This window comes from Dipodomys merriami, unplaced genomic scaffold, assembly GCF_024711535.1.
Source record: "Dipodomys merriami isolate MVZ:Mamm:240054 unplaced genomic scaffold, mDipMer1.0.p SCAF_3, whole genome shotgun sequence".
Lineage (NCBI taxonomy): Eukaryota > Metazoa > Chordata > Mammalia > Rodentia > Heteromyidae > Dipodomys > Dipodomys merriami.
In genome coordinates, this window is record NW_027204492.1 from 43,698,586 (window position 1) to 43,715,488 (window position 16,903).

The 16,903-nt window shown below is 41.2% G+C and overlaps 1 protein-coding gene across 1 annotated transcript in view; it reads right to left on the reverse strand.

Annotated features, from left to right (window-relative positions):
- Positions 1 to 2,945: 2,945 nt before the first annotated feature.
- The window catches only part of Srpx2 (sushi repeat containing protein X-linked 2), a 28,005-nt gene continuing 14,047 nt past the window's right edge, over positions 2,946 to 16,903 (reverse strand). The window contains exons 4-11 of the mRNA XM_070040088.1: positions 15,118 to 15,309; positions 11,681 to 11,857; positions 11,291 to 11,417; positions 10,794 to 10,915; positions 8,051 to 8,230; positions 7,571 to 7,704; positions 5,109 to 5,230; positions 2,946 to 4,124 (exon numbers count right to left, since the gene is read on the reverse strand). Coding sequence (XP_069896189.1) covers positions 3,944 to 4,124; positions 5,109 to 5,230; positions 7,571 to 7,704; positions 8,051 to 8,230; positions 10,794 to 10,915; positions 11,291 to 11,417; positions 11,681 to 11,857; positions 15,118 to 15,309 — 1,235 coding nt within the window. The 3' untranslated portion in view covers positions 2,946 to 3,943. The remainder of the gene's footprint in view (positions 4,125 to 5,108; positions 5,231 to 7,570; positions 7,705 to 8,050; positions 8,231 to 10,793; positions 10,916 to 11,290; positions 11,418 to 11,680; positions 11,858 to 15,117; positions 15,310 to 16,903) is intronic.

The window sequence follows — 16,903 nt, forward strand, 5'->3', positions numbered from 1 at the left end:
CATTGGAGCTAGCTAGCACTTGGGATTTCTTGGAGTCATAATCTACAATGCAAAACCTTAGGTTTTAGGTAAAACCTAAGAAAGCAAAATTGATTTACCCTGACTACTATGAATCAAAAGTTCCTCTTGTTTTAAGCTGGAAGAATCAATTTTGGTTGAAACTGTTTAGGAAGTAGTGGGCCACCTGTGTTAACTTTCAGGCCTTTGGCATGTCCTGGCTTGCCACTTGAAGTGTTAGTGAGATAGACAAGGAAGGACATCTGTCGTTCCCAATAATCAATGTTCACCTTTGGAATCACAGACTGTGTTGGATCAGAAATTTCCCACATGAACCCTCTGTATTTTGCCTTCTGCACATGAATTACCTGTAGCCTTTCAAAGCTTCTGTATTTCCCTGGAGGGGACTTGGAGAAGAGAGCCTTTCCCTCCAAGTTTGATCATTTCTTTCATGTCTCATTCTACCCAGAAACCATGTAATTTTTAGTTTGCATCTTAAAACAGATTTCCAATAAACTTCCAGTGAAAATAACTTCTCTCTGATTCACTGCTATCCCCATGTGTTCTGGGTTTATTATTTATGCCCCATCACTCTAGGTTGAGAGCCTTGAGTCTGAGTTTTATATCTGAGTATGAATATAGAAGATAGAACCATTCTCAAGGTGTTCTTAGAACCTTCAGCTATCTTAAAATTGGAAGTAGAAAAATGAGATAGCAGAATGTTGAAGGCCTTTGACTCTGAAGCCTGACTGCTGATGTTTACATCCTGACATTTCCACTTATTAGCTGTCAGAATTTAAGCAAATTACCTAATCTTGCTGAGCTCCAGTGCAATTTTGTTATCTGTAAAAGGGAGTTAATAATACTTTACTTTATACGGTTCTTTTGAAATTTCAAAGACAGATCTAGAGTGTTCATCATGGTCCCTTGCACCTAATGAGTACTCAAGCATTATGAGCACCCATCTTGCTTTCTGACCGTTCTAGTTTTCCACTGGTGACCCGTTGGGAAAAGTTGAAGTCTTAACTCTGGATTCTATCACTAAAAAAGGAGGTTCTTTGCAACAAGGAAAGAGTACTTTCCTTTGAAATACTGACACATTACTGAGTGGGACTGAAGTGAGAGCAAGGATCTGGGACTGGAGGTGTAGCTTAGTGGAAGTGCTTAGCATGTTCAAGGTCTTAAGTTACATTTTCAGCAAAAGAAAAGGAAGGAAATAAGGAAGAAAGAAAGAAGAAGAAAAAGAAAAGAAAGGAGGAAGGAAGAAAGGAAGGAAGGAGGGAGGGGGAAGGAAGGAAGAGAGGAAAGGATGGTGGGAGGAAATGCAAGAGAAAGAAAGGAGATCTGTGTGTCTCTACTTTCTAATAGCCCAACCTCAAATTTACTTTCAATTTTCCCACTTGCTTCTGAAGACTTGTGTTTTTACTGCTGTATTTTCCACCCTCTCTGTGCTCATCTGTTAAAGGGAATATCCTAGAAAGTGAATACAGGACAATGTCGATTTTCTTTTCCAGTTGTGTCAGGTGGTACTCCAGCTCACAGGCTAGAAGGCTCCTCTAATGAAGAAACAGCATTATGTACCTTTTGCTCCAGAGACTGGAGGACACAGTAGGTATTTCTTGCCTGTGAACTGGCTGGAGGGGCCAAGAGAGACCATTCTGTTTTGATTGGATTTTTCCTCTCAGCCTCCCTTCCGTTGCAATGTTTTTCTAACACTTGATAAATCAGTGGTTCATATTTTTAGCCCAATTCTCTAGAAGGGGAAATGACAAGTGAGTTCAAGAATGTTTTGTAGATTTTTGCCACACCTTCCTGGTCTCTGATACAATTAACCTAAAGGAAAGTCCACCTATACTTGCTTAAATTGTCCTAATTGTCTATTGTGATAGTGCTGCCCTCTGCTGTCACCACGAGGTACAGAACCATTTCAAACACAGCCAGTAAGATCCTTATATATCACCCTGCACCAGAATCAACTCCAAATGGATCAAAGACTTTGGAGTCAAAGCAGACACCCTGAAAACATTACAGGATGGAATAGGAGAAACCCTAGGTCTCCTTGGAACAGGCTGAAATTTTCTTAATAGATACCCAGAAACACAACAAATCAAAGAAAGGTTGGACAAATGGGATTGCATGAAATTGCAGAGCTTCTGTTTGGCAAAGGACATAGCTAGCAAGATCAATAGAAAGCCCACAGATTGGGAGAAGATCTTCACTAGCCATACAACGGACAAGGGTCTCATATCTAAAACATACCTGGAACTCAAAAAATTAAATCCCCCCAAAACAAATCTTCAAAGAAACAACTGCCCAATAAATAAGTAGGCTAAAGACTTAAAGAGAAACTTCTCTGAAGAGGAAAGAAGGATAGACAATAGACACATGAAGAGATGCTCAACCTCCCTAGCCATAAAAGAACTGCAAATCAAAACAACATTGAGATACCACCTCACCCCAGTTAGAATGGCTATAATCAAGAACTCTAATAACAACAGATGCTGGAGGGGATATGGATAGAAGGGAACCTTACTTCATTGTTGGTGAGTGTAAACTTGTTCAACCACTTTGGAAAGCAGTATGGAGGTTCCTCAAAAGACTCCACAGAGCCGGGCGCTGGTGGCTCACGCCTGTAATCCTAGCTACTCAGGAGGCTGAGATCTGAGGATCACGGTTCAAAGCCAGCCCGGGCAGGAGAGACCGTGAGACTCCTATCTCCAATAAACCACCAGAAAACCGGAAGTGGCGCTGTAGCTCAAGTGGTAGAGCGCTGGCCTTGAGCTGAAGAGCTGAGGGACAGCGCCCAGGCCCAGAGTTCAAGCCCTACGACCGAAAAAAAAAAAAAAAAAAAAAAAGACTCCACAGAGAGCTCCCCTATGACCAAGCAATCCCACTTTTGGGCATTTGCCCAAATGTTCACAAACAAGACCACACTAAAGCTACCAGCACGACTATGTTTATTGCAGCATTATTTACCATAGCTAAGATATGGAACCAACCCAGATGCCCCTCAGTAGATGAATGGATCAAGAAAATGTGGTATATATACACAATGGAATTCTATGCCTCCATCAGAATGACATTGCCCCATTTGTTAGGAGTAAGCCAGGCCCAAAGAAACACAGGTCCTATGGTTTCCCTTATTTGCAATAACTAGTGTATGTTGGAGTCAAGCAGAAAAGTTCAGATAAGTTGATGTTAGGGAAATGAACCCTAAGATATGTATTCAAATGTTTTTTTCTTTCATGCAGTTGTTTCTAACACATTTATAAGATTATTTCTTTGTTGCTTTGTATGTCCTTGCCTCACAGTATAACCCCTGCTTTCACTGTATTTGATGTCAGTATAATTTGTGGAGAGGAAGGGAAAAAACAAATCGTTTAACTAGGGATACAGGTGGACCCATTGCAACAATGAGATGTTCAAGTTGTTATGTCGAAAATGAACTTTACAACTTTGGGGGGGAGGAGAATTGGGTGGGGGGTGGGGGAGATGGGAAGGGGAAACAAAGGAGGAGGCTACAATGCTTGAAAAGAAATGTACTCATTACCTTGCCCATGTAATTATAACCCCTCTGTACAGTATTTTCACAATAAAAAAATGAATGCATTTAGAATTTACTTATGTGAAAGACTAGAGAACTGGGCAGAGGCCCAGGTCATGACAGGCAGACCTCTACCTCCAGCCTGCTGCTTATGACCTGTCTTCAGTCCCTATCTAGCTCCTCATGCTCCTCTAGTGCTTCCTGAAGCAGAGACTTCTTTAGGGAAACTATTACACAGCCCTTAAATAGTACCTGAAATGTCCCCTGATTGACAAACTTCACCAATCTCTGAGTCCTGTTCTTACAAGTTGTGACAAACCATTTCCTCCTTTTATTAGGCTTCAGTTTCTGTAACATGGGTGTGGGTGATGCCCTTGACCTCAACCATGCCCTGGCTCAAGTTCACTCGCATACATCCCTTTGCTCCTTGCGCTGGGTCAGCTCTTGATTGCTCAGCAAGTAGTCATCAATGAATGTGAAGATTTCTTCTGGGGTGACAGGTTCCATGTAGCGTTCCCGATCAATACCTTGCTTGTCAATCAGCACCATGTTGAAGTAGGAGTGAGTGAGGTGCTGAATCTGCCTAGAGAGAGCAGCCCAAGAAGGCATCAGACCTTGTCTGGACATTGGTCCCACAGGGCTCTACTACCCTCTGAACCTTCCACAGCTCCACTTATGGACTAATTCCTTTCTCAGCCCTTCCTATGTCCTCAGCTCCTCTATTACCTGGCTCAGTCCCTTTTGCTTTTTTTTTTTTCTGCTCAAACTCTAGGCTTGCCAACCCCTGTGTGCAAAGGCTTTCCTTTCCTCACCCTAGCTGGATCAACTTGTTTTTTTTTTTTTTTTACCAGGCTGTGCTTCTGTTATCTGCCCCTTTACACAGGGCTGCTACATAGGACAGCCCTGAGGTTGATAAATACCACCCGGTTAACCCTTCAGTGTATCCCCTCTATGAGTCTGCGGTCTTCTTCCTCTGAGTGTTTCTAGTCTCTAACTCAGCCTCAATCCTATCCTTACTGAAACTGACCTACAGGTAGATACTGTTTCTACAATAGTGAGCACTGATGGTTTTACTGTCCCTGAGTACACATGGAGGCACTTAAAGTCCAGTAATAGATAATAAAAAGTTAACTTCTACCACCTTTTACCTATAACCTTTTTTCTCCAGGGTCAGACAGATAGGATTTAGATTTCAATACCTGATGTTGTCTTTTGCTCCTTTGGAAACTGAAGGTAACAAGTTAAAGCCATGAGGAAAGAGAATCTGAGGTTTATCAGGGTCAGCTGGGTCTGTCGCAGCCTTGGCTATGTTTCAAAGGTACCTCTAGAGGCTTTCTAAAAGCACATTCCTGAAATGATTTGACATAGAGCCAGGTAATCTGTAATTTAAAACTCCAGTTGCTTCTCATCCCCTGCAAGAATTAAGAATCTTACCTAACTCAACTCTAAGACCCCAAGAAATGCCTCCCACAAGAGTAATTTCTGCTAATTCTGCAACACCCCCTGATTATCAGAGTCCTGCCTATGGTTTCTGCCCATCCCTGTCCTGCAGGCTCCCAGCTTGGACCTGAGTTCCTCGATGATGCTGGCTGACAACTGTTGCTCACGGATGCGTCCCACTTCCTGAGGTGGCTGTCCCACCAGCTCCATGATGGTCACATGCCGCAGGTCCAGTCCACAGATGGATTGCTGGGAAAAGGAGAGAACATTTAATGGAATAGCTCTTTGCACCCAAATTTAAAACTACTTGACTCTGTTCCTGGGACCTTGGGAGGCAGTATGGGAAAGGAGGGGCTTTGTGCAATCTTCCCACAATCACAGGATCAACTCTGCACCTGCTTTGGGGCCTATATAAACTTTACCCTTTGTCATTCCTGAAGCAATTGCCCCAAATGCTTCCTTCCTTCTACTGAAGTATATGAAACCAATTACACCATGTAGAGAAGAAGAGAAATTTAATTACTATCCTATAGGAACATAATCATCGAATAAATCTGTACAGGTTTTAAACTGCATAGGTTTTTAATAGATGGCTATTGGGATATAATAATGATGGTTATTGTTCCATTTTATTTATGCATAGCCAATGCTTTGTAGAAAGATTCTAATTTAATCCTTAGAACAACTCTCATAGGGTTGTAGTGTCATTTTTATTATGTAGGAAAGAAAGTGACACAATTGTCAAATTTGGCATGACAATAAGATGCTGAGCCAACATTCAAATTGAGTGCTCTTTACCACTATGTTATATTCCTAGGGCCTTCTCTCAATCTCTAGGCTGCCTTCGAACAGTGCCAGGGCAGGGTGCTGGTGATTCATGCATATAATCCTAGCTACTCAATAGACTGCGATCTGAGGATCACACTTTGAAGCCAGACTGGGCAGAAAGCCCATGAGACTCTTGTCTCTCCAATTAAACACCAAAAAGCTGGTGGAGCTGTGGCTCAAATAACACAGTGCTAGCCTTGAGCAAAAAAAGTACAAGGACAGGGCTCAGGCCTGGGCACCCAAAAACAAACAAAACACCAGGGCTCTTCTTTTTTCTAGTTGTTGCTTCTTTGAACTATTCAGCTTGCTCTGGGATCCTACTTTCCTTGAGCCTTTGTTCTGCCTTGCCCTGCAGGGCATCTTATTAGCCAGTTACCAGGGTGAGATTTAGTTATTTATTATTTGCTTAAATTTTATTGTGACATAGTTTTCCCATGTAACCTGTGTTAGTCTCAAACTTGACATCCTCCTACCTCAGCCTCCCAAGTGCTGGAATTACTAGCATGTTCCACCAAGTTTAGCTAGGTCAAGACTTAAAGAGGTATTAAATAAAGGGGGTGATACTCTTCAAAAAGAAATGTACTTATTACCTGACTTAATTAACTTTACACCCTCTGTACATCACCTTTATGATAAAATTTAAGTTAAAAAGATGCATTAAATACTCTTTAATATCTTATTTGGTTTAATTTCATCCTTTTTCTCAAAGTCATTGTCCTCACTGGCAGATTCTTGTACTTGTCTATGTTTCTGGTTCAATTAAGCTGTTGGCTTGGTTTTCTTTTTCTTTTTTTCCTATTCCTAAAAGAACAAGATCCTTTTTGACCCCAAACCACTGAACATTGTCTTGGTAACTTCTTTGATTCAACCTTTAACCACCACAAGCCACCTACTCCCCCCTCCCCCCCCCCCCACACACACAGCCAAGTAGCTTTTTCTTAATGTTCTGGGTATCCAGCCCCTTGCAGCTGCCTAGACTTCTTCCTTTGAGTTCTCTCAGCACATTGTGATTGTTTTAATCAATCTAGTCTGTTCTTTTCATAAGTCCTCATGCTTGTATTTATTCTGTCATATTCTCTCCCTCCTCCACCAGTTGTATGGCTAGGTATTTTTAGTACCTTAAAAATCACCATGCAACTTTCTCATTTTCTTTGAACTATCAAGCACTTCTACTACTGAGCAAAAGTCCAGGAATCAGACTGTCTGAGTTCAATCCTACCGTTACTATTTACTAGTTGTAACCTTGGGCAAAATAATCCATTTATGCCTTAGTTTCCTTGTTTATTAAGGGGGGATTGACACGCTCTCATAGAGTGGCTGTGAGAATTAGAGGAGAATGTGCAAAACATATAGATCAGTAATAGTACTCACACATCACTATTTTGTAGAAGGGTTTATTCAAAATATAAAGGTAGCAAATTCTTAGCATTTATATTTTTTTATTTTTTCTTAGCATTTATATTTAAGCACAACTGTCTTACAAATCTCTCCAGAGTACTCTATCACATGCCCTTCCCAACCCCCACTCAGTCCTGTGCAAGCTACATCTACCATTCCATGGCCTTATTGCCTTCCAGTAAACAAACAAATAGCAGTTTTAAACAATGTGCTAAATGTTCATATGGCAAAACTGATCAAATACTTCTCATTCCTGTTACTTTGAACTAACAGGGTTTGTGCAGCAGAGAACAACTATTTCATTTGGAAATGGTTGGACTTAATATAAAGTAGCTAAACCCTCATGAGGAGAGTGAGTCTTACCTGCAGCATAGAAATCTGCATTTTATAATATCGGTTAGAAGCATCAGGAGTTGAGATAATGAGGAGTCGCTGTTTCTCATAGAACTGATCCAGAAGGCCAGCAGCTGAATTGACATTGACATTGATCTTCATAGCTATGGCAGAAACAGATGGCCAGTCAGAGTATGCCTGTCTCCTTTACCATGCCAGGGTAACCTAACATCATGAGTTCTAATCTTCTAGGTTAACCCTTCTACTTGTTTCTTGCTTCCTGGGGTAGTTAGATGGAGTTCCTGAAAAAACCTGGAGATTTTAAACCCTTGTTCTTGGAGTAGGAGTGTTTTCGGGGGGGAATGTTGGGTCTTACAAAATAGACCCTTTCGTAGAATCCCCCATTCCCATATCATGCACATTGCTGTTAGAGCCCTGTGTCATGAGGAGGATATTCCAAAGTGTCTTTGATCAACATGTCCACCATTTCCATTCCCTGGTTTCACTCACGAGTACAGATGGGTGGTGATCCTGACCACTGGCGACTGGACTGGCACACGCGAGAAGGGGTCCCCTGACGCTCATAACCACCATCACAGTAGTATTCACAGGTGGCACCATAGTTGTTTCCTGCTGAGGTGCAGGTGAGGTAACCATGCTGTGGTGGTTTCAGAATTGGGCAGCGTCTCACTGTTAGAGAGGAGCTCAAGTTAGGGGTTACGGTGTCTCTTAGCAGCAGCAGAAAACTAAACATGTGCACATTTTGGGTTTTCTAGAGCAGGAGTCGGGATGATAAGCATGAATGCCTTTTCTGTTTTTCTGATGGCTAGTGATTGAAATTTTTCCTCTCCGAAGGAATTAAATTTGAAATGCAGATAGATGTTCATAAAATCTGGAAATAGAAGTGAATATACATATATTGTCACTAAAAGAAAATCTTTAAAAGAAAATATTCTCATTTCTATTTGCAGATTTTACAGGCACCCTATGATTGCCACCTTACAGAATTATTTTATATTTATATAGGGCTTCTCTATGCAGCTTCACTATGGCTTAAAACTTAGAATGCAACCAAGGTGGCCTTAAACTTCTAATCCTCCTGTTTCAGCTTCCCATTTGCTAGGATTACAGGCATGCATGCAACACTATACCTAGCCAGAACTCCTTTTCTGTGTGGTATTGGTATTTGAACTCAAATCCTTGCACTTGGTAGGCAGGCACTCTACCACTGAGTCACAACTCCAGTCCTTTTATGTGCTTAATATTTTTGTGATAGGATCGCACTTTTTGCCCGGGCATGTACCTGGGCCATGACTCACCTATGTTATGCTTCCCATCATTGATAGGAATGATAGGCACCACACCACCATGTCCGGTTTCTTCCACTGAGATGGAGTTTCACAAACTTTTCCCCCTAGTTTGGCCTGGAACTGTGAACCTTTCAATCTCAGGCTCAAGAATAGCTGAGATTATAGGTATGAGCTACCAGCACTCAGTCACAATCAGAATCACTTTTAATATTGTAAATAAATCAGAAAAGTCTTAAATATCCGTTATCAGAAGGATAAAGAAAATATTGAAGCTGGGCACTGGTGGGTCATGCTTGTAGTCCTAGCTACTCAAGAGGCTGAGATCTGAGGATTGCAGTTCAAAGCCAGCCTGGGCAGGAAAGTCCGTGAGGCTCTTATCTCCAATAAACCACCAGAAAACTGGAAGTGGCACTGTGGCTCAAGTGGTAGAACACTTGTCTTGAGCTGAATAGCTGAGGGACAGTGCCTGAGCCCAGAGTTCAAGCTCTATGACCGACAAAAAAAAAAGAAAAAAAGAAAATCTTTTTTTTTTTGGCGGGGGGGGGGGGGGTCTGGTCGTTGGGCCTGAACTCTGTTCCTCAACTCTTCAGTTCAAGGCTAGTGCTCTACCACTTGTGAGCCACATCGCCACTTCTGGCTTTTTTTCCCCTGCTTATGTGGTGCTGAGGAATCGAACTCAGGGCCTCATGCATGCAAGGCAAGTGCTCTACCACTGAGCCACCTTCCCAGCCCAGAAAAAAGAAAATCTTGAGTACTCTTAGAGTAGAATGATATGCTGTCATTAGAAATTTTCTGGAGAATTTTCAAAGGATATGCAGAAATTAGTTGTGTTTTAATAAAAAGTGAAAATAGGTGATTTATGATTGGCATATTTATTTATGGTAGTACCAGAGTTTGAACTCAGGGCATCATGCTTGTTGGGCATGATCTCTAACACTTAAGCCATTTTTTGCTTAGACTTTTTTTTTGTTGGTTTTGGGGCTTGAACTCAGGGCCTGGGTGCTGTTCCCCAGCTTCTTTGTGTTCAAGGCTAGCATTCTACCCCTTGAGCCATAGTACCACTTCCAGCTTTTGAGTGGTTAATTAGAGATAAAGAGTCTCACGAGGACTTTTCTGCCCGGGCTAGCTTCAAACCATGATCCTCAGATCTCAGTCTCCTGCTAGCTAGGATTACAGGTATGAGCTACCAGTGCCTGGCTTGCTTAGTTACTTTTTAGGTAGAGTCTTGTGATTTTTTTCTAGAGTAGACCTTAAACTGCAATTTTCCTATATATGTTTTCCATCTACCTGGAATTACAGGCATGTGGCATTATACATAAAAAAAAAATTTTTCATGGACATTTGCTCTAAGATCCATTAAAATTCGTATCACCAACATCAGTAGAGTTAACATTATGTTTTTAAGTATACATAGAGAAAAGACCAGAAGGAAAACATTGAGAGGTTAACAGCAATTGCTTCTGGACAATGGGGTAATATCTTTCCTTTTTAATATATTTTTCAAATGCCTAGGAATATACATGAGTTATTTTTATAATAAGAAAAGCAAAACAAAAGGGTATGGCACAAGACAAAGGGGAAGAAGATAGCCAACACCCTCCATTTTAGCCCTGGTGATTGGCTAAGAACAAAGACTAATTAGATTTGATCATTTTGAAGGCCAAAAGAGAAACAGATAGAATCTCTTTGTCAATTTTATCTATTGTCAGTTGACTGAAAAGCCTCATTGGCAAACCAGGGCTTCTGTGACATACACATGAACATGCTCTACAGACTTCCTGAATAAGCCTGTTTGGTGAACTTGCTCTTTCTATCTTTCAGTATAAAAGAGGTATGCATTTGTATGTGTTTCAGTTATGGAGAAGAGAGGGTTTTGGTGAGCAAGAAAGTCAGGATAGAGCAGGTAAAATGAACAATGTGGAAAAAGAAGAGTTCTTTCTGACCTTGTACTTTTACAATGAACTTGCAGCTGGCTCGATTGTAGGCATGATCATAGGCAGTGTAACGAATCACATGCTCTCCTTCAGAAAAATGTGAACCAGGCTCAGGGCCTCGAAGGGTGACCCTGAATGAGAGAAGAACGAAAGTGCTACTGAGGGAAAAGACTCTTAGAACTGAGGTCCTTGGGCTGGGAAGGTGGCTCAGTGGTAGAGCGCTTGCTTTGCATGCCTGAGGCCCTGGGTTCGATTCCTCAGCACCACATAAGAAAAAAAAAAGCCGGAAGTGGCGTTGTGGCTCAAGTGGTAGAGGGCTAGCCTTGAGCTGAAGAGCTGAGGGACAGCACCCAGGCCCAGAGTTCAGGCCCCACGACCGGACCCAAAAAAAAAAAAAAAAAAAAAAGAACTGAGGTCCTTGTACCCTTGGCCAGTGTAGTTTCTGTGTGGGCTGCCTGAGTTTCAGGAGGGGGTGGGGCCAAGAGGCAAGTGTCACTCAAGTTTACCTGGTGATGGTACCATCTGCAGAATCTTTCACTAATGGTGGATCCCAGTATACTCGAGCAGTCAGTTTCTCTGGCTCTGCCATCTTCTCCCGTGAGTGTGGACAACGAATCTTGGGAGGGTCTATGTCTTCAAAAATGAAAAACCAAATGTTGATTTGTGGGTCCCCCTGCCCTTCTGGAGAGACTCCACTGAAGAAATAGCACACAGCACTAGATAGTTACACTGAGGTTTTCAAGGAAACCTGATTCCAGGGAAATACTCATTGTGCCCTCAGTGCCATCCCCCTAACAAGTAAGAAGGTTTTCTGCAATTAATATACCAAATATTTTGTAGACATCATGCTAGGATAACTCTTTGCAATAGGACAAGTGAGAGCAAGCAGCATTTACCTACACATAAAGGATCGCTTCCACTCCATCGTCCATCTTCCATACAGATCCTACTGCGGTCACCTTCCAGGTGGTAGCCACTGAAACAGCTGTAGTCACAGCGGGAGTCAAGAAGCACTCCATTTGTGCAAGTGTAGGTGCCACTAGTGATAAATGGCAGTGCATGGCATCTCATCTCTATGAGAGAACAAAGTGGCAAGCTTATTGGCCCTGTGAAACTAGCTGGACATCTAGTATAAGAAGAACCATATCCGAGAGCTGAAAATATAGAAACTCAACCCCAACTGCCCTTATATTTTTGTACCTAACTGCCTTTTCACCTGTAATTCTCTTTTTATTTTCATATTATAAAGTATACAAGCAATCTTGGTGGAGAAGGGGAGGACTCAGAAAAGTATGTTACTAGCTGGGCGCTGGTGGCTCACACCTGTAATCCTAGCTACTCAGAAGGCTGAGATCTTAGGATCGTGGTTCAAAGCCAGCCCTGGCAGGAAAGTCCGTGAGACTCATCTCCAATAAACCACCAGAAAACCGGAAGTGGTGCTGTGGCTCAAGTGTAGAGTGCTCGCCTTGAGCTGAAGAGCTGAGGGACAGCGATCAGGCCCAGAGTTCAAGCACCACAACAGACCAAAAAAAAAAAAAAAAAAAAAAAAAAAAGAAAGAAAAGGAAAGTAAAGTATGCTACTCATCCAAGTACATAAACATCAGACCTAGGTTTGCATGCTAGCTCTACCTCGACTTGTTCTATAGCTTGAAGAAGTTGTTTGCTCTCTGTGTTTCAGTATTTTTGTGGATACCTCATGGGGTTGTTGTTCCTCAGCAATTAGCTTCTCTCTCTTTCTCTCTCCCCTACCCCTCTTACCCTCTTTCTCCCTCTTCTTTCCCCCCCTCCCTCTCTCCCTTTTCCTCCCCCTCTTCTTGTCCTTCTCCCTCTCTCCTCTCTCTCAGTGCCTGGGAGTGGTGGCTGAGTAATTTTGCTCGAGGCTAGTGCTCTACTACTTGAGTCACAGCTCCACTTCTGGCTTTTTGGTGATTAATTGAAGATAAGAATCTCACAGACTTTCCTACCCTGGCTAGTTTTGGACTAAGGCCCTCAGATCTCAGCCTCCTCAGAGTAGCTAGGATTATAGGCATGAGCCACAAGCACTCTGCTCATTTTCCTCTCTTGTTCCTCAGGTGCTATCTGAAAGTTGAGCATGTTCAAAACGGAGTGTAACCTTAGTGCTTGCACAGATACTGCTTGGCTGTGCCAGAGAAATCTGGCTCTCTGTTCATGTGACAGTACAGGTCAGGCCAATCTCTGGAGGGCCAGATAGTATTTGACAAAGGAGCAATCTGTGTGCTTTAGACAACACATGCAATATTGACTGCCACCAAAAATCATTTGTGGCTCATACTTGCCAGTCTTGTTTGAGATAGTTGATATGAGTAGGTCATATTTTTTAGGTTGTCTAAGCTCTAATTCTGCATAAAGTTCAATCATTGGAGCTTCGATAAAGACTCTATGAGCTTTGTTCGTTTAGTTTCTTGGCTAAGCTAGATTTGAACCTTATTGGCTTTGTGTTTTCTAGTATCTGTTATGGAAGACCTATGCAAAAAACTAACGTCTTGAAAACAGAGACAAGAAAAAAGATGTATCTCTTCAGATTGCTCTATTAGCTTAGTATTATATGACAGTGAAAATGATATATTCAAAGTTTTTTGTCTCTTATGAGGAAGGTCAAAGCTAGAGTCAGTGAGCAAATGTAGTATTTATTCTAGGCACTTGGATATATGTATATCTTTTTCATTCTTTTAACTAGTTTTTTTTGTTTTTTGTTTTTTGTTTTTTGGTCAGTCCTGGGGCCTGAACTCTGGGCCTGGCCACTGTCCCTCAGCTCTTCAGCTGTAGACTAGCACTCTACCACTTGAGCCTCAGCGCCACTTCTGGCTTTTTTTGCATATGTGGTGTTGAGGAATCGAACTGAGGGCCTCATGCATGCAAGGCAAGCACTCTATCACTGAGCCACCTTTCCAGCCCCTCTTTTAACTAGTTTTAATATTTTAATACATAGGCTGCCTTATATATTTCAATTCTTTAAGGTATATTTAAATTTTCTTTGGGAGCCAGGCACTAGTGGCTCACTCCTGTAATCCTAGCTACTCAGGAGGCTAAGATCTGAGTATTGCAGTTTGAAACCAGCCTGTGCAGAAAAGTCTGTGAGACTCTTATTTCTAATTAACTACTCAAAAAACCAGAAGTGGCGCTGTGGCTCTCAAGGATAGTGCCCAGGCCTTGACTTCAAGCCCCATGACTGACAAAATAGATAGATAGATAGATAGATAGATAGATAGATAGATAGATAGATACATACATACATACATACATACATACATACATACATACATACATACACACACACACACACACACACACACACACACACACACACACACACACTTTGGAAGTATTGGGATTTAAATCCTAAAACAACATAATGATAGTCACCTAGAGGGTTGTGGTGACTTCCTTCTTCCTATCAGATTTCTCTTTTCCATAAGTATTTTCTCTGACCAATCTCATACCCTCTGAATGAGTTGTATTCCTGCATCAAGTATGTATTTATAACATACTTAAGGTGCTGTATAGATGGCATTTATGTGCATGCATGTGGGTTGCTATCCTGTTAGTCTACAGCAGCCTCTAGTGACTGAGTAAGCTCCAGAAGGGACTAGTACAGAGCCTTCAACACCGGGATGACCTACAAACAGCATTTGGCAGTGACCATATGGATAGACAAAGCTCAGCTACTAAGAGGAGGTAGGCTGTACAGCTTGAATAAGTAGGGAACTGAAAGCTGTACATGATTTGGTGTGTGTGTGTGTGTGTGTGTGTGTGTGTGTGTGTGTGTGTGTGTGTGTGTGTGTGTGTGTGTGTGTGTGTGTGTGTGTGTGTGTGTGTGTGTGTGTGTGTGTGTGTGTGTGTGTGTGTGTACGCATGTATATTATCCTGCCCTTATTTTAGCCTCAAGGATCCCTCTGTTTTACTTTTGTAAGAACATGAAGAATACCAGATGTTTCATAAGCTTCAGTGAGAAGACTTACTAAGGCTGAAGACAGTTTGACCACAAGTGGGAAAGAGTCTTAGATTATATATCCTTGGGAGCACCAGAAAAAGGCTGTGGCATATATCAGACCCCAGAGCCAAGCCTTAGCCTGGTTTCCCTGAGTCTGAAGGGCTGGCTGCTATTTAAATTATTATATTGCTTGGGACAATAACCACAGTAAGAAAAAATAAATTAGAACAGAAAATCTCTGTTGGAGGCCTATGAAAAATTCCTAATTTTTACTTGAAAGAAGGATTTGTATGACTTCACTCATATACCCTCAGTGGCTCTCTGTGCCTCTTCTTTCTTCTCTCTTCCACACATATCAGCATATGTACACATACAACTTACGCCTACAGTAGGCAGTTCCAGACCAACGACGACTTGGCAGGCATTTCACTGATCTCTGGCCAATCAACCGAAAGCCTCGGTAACAGGAGATTTCACACCGTGTCCCCAGGCTGCTGTGGTAATTTCTTCCCCTTGGTGAGTAGCATGTAGTTTCTCCATCCTGGATATTTAATGTGTAACACCATCTGGGGACTGTAGCAAGAGGAAAAAAATAAGCTATGAGTACAGAAGATAGAGTGGTATTGGTGAAAGAGCAGACATAAACCAATGGGACAGAATACACCCCCCAGAATTACACCTATAACTATGAAAAAAAGATTTTTGACAAACATGTAAAATTATTTAATGGAGGAAGACAGTCTTTCTAACAAATGTGCAACTGGACTTTCATATGATGAGAATAACAAAAAAGAAGATAAAGGAAAAGGAGGAAGTAGGGCAAGGAAGAGTAAAGAAGAAGAGGAGATAGGGGGAGGTGGAGAAACACAACACAACCTGTTTTACAATGTATACAAAAAGTATCTCAGACGTTAGAACTAAATGTAAGCAGGAAAAATATTATAAAACATTTAGAAAAAATACAAGAGAAAGTCTTTGAGATCTAAGGGTAGGTAAACAGGACTTTAACATAACACCAAAAGTACAATTGTTAAGAGAAAATCAATGAATTAAATCTTTTCAAAATTAAAATTTTTGCTGCATAAATTTTGCCAGTCCTAGGGCTTGAACTCAGGGCCTGGGCATTGTCGCTGAGCTTCTTTTGTTCATGGCTAGCACTCTACTACTTGAGCCACAGTACCATTTCCAGCTTTTTCTGTTTATGCGGTACTGAGGAATAGAACCCAGGGCTTCATGCATGCTAGGCAAGCACTCTACCACTAAGCCATATTCCCAGCCACAAAAGGCACTATTAAGAGATCAAAGACAAGGCACATATGGAAAGAGATAATTGTAAAACACATGTCCGACAAGCGGCTAAGTATGTAGAATATAGAAAGAATTCTCAAAACTCAACGATAAAAAAACAAACAATCCTAGGAAGGGATGGGAAGGGGAAACAAAGGAGGAGGCTACAATGCTTGATAAGAAATGTACTCATTACCTTGCCCATGTAATTGTAACCCCTCTGTACAGTATTTTCACAATAAAAAATAAATAAAAATTTAAAAAAATAAAAAAAATCCAGTTAGAACATGGGTAAAAGATATGAACAGACATATTATTAAAGAGGATACACTGTTGATAAGTAAGCATAAGAAAAGATGTTTATATCATTAAGTTATTAAAGAAATGCAAATTATAACTACAATGAAACAACATACCCATTAGAATACCTTTTTTTCTTTTTAAATTTTTTAAAATATTTTTATTTATGTAGTACTGAGGAATCAAACCCAGAACCTCATGCACCCCAAGCAAGCACTCTATCACTAAGCCATATTCCTAACCCAGAATGCCTATTTAAAAAAAAAACAACACTAAAAATACCAAGGGCTGGTGAAGATGAAGATAAATTAGAATTCTTACACATAGTTGGTGGAAATGGGAATATACTTTGATATTTTTTACAAAGCTAATACAATGCTTTCTTCTAAAGAAAGGTATGCATACCATATGACTCTGCCATCCCACTTTAAGGTATTTACTCAAGAAAAATGAAAACCTGGACCACACAGAATCCTGTACCCCAATGATGAAAGAAGCTATATTCATATTTTCCAAAAGCTGGGAACAACAAAAATGTCTTTCTATGGGAGAATGGTTGAAATCACTGCAGTTTATCTAT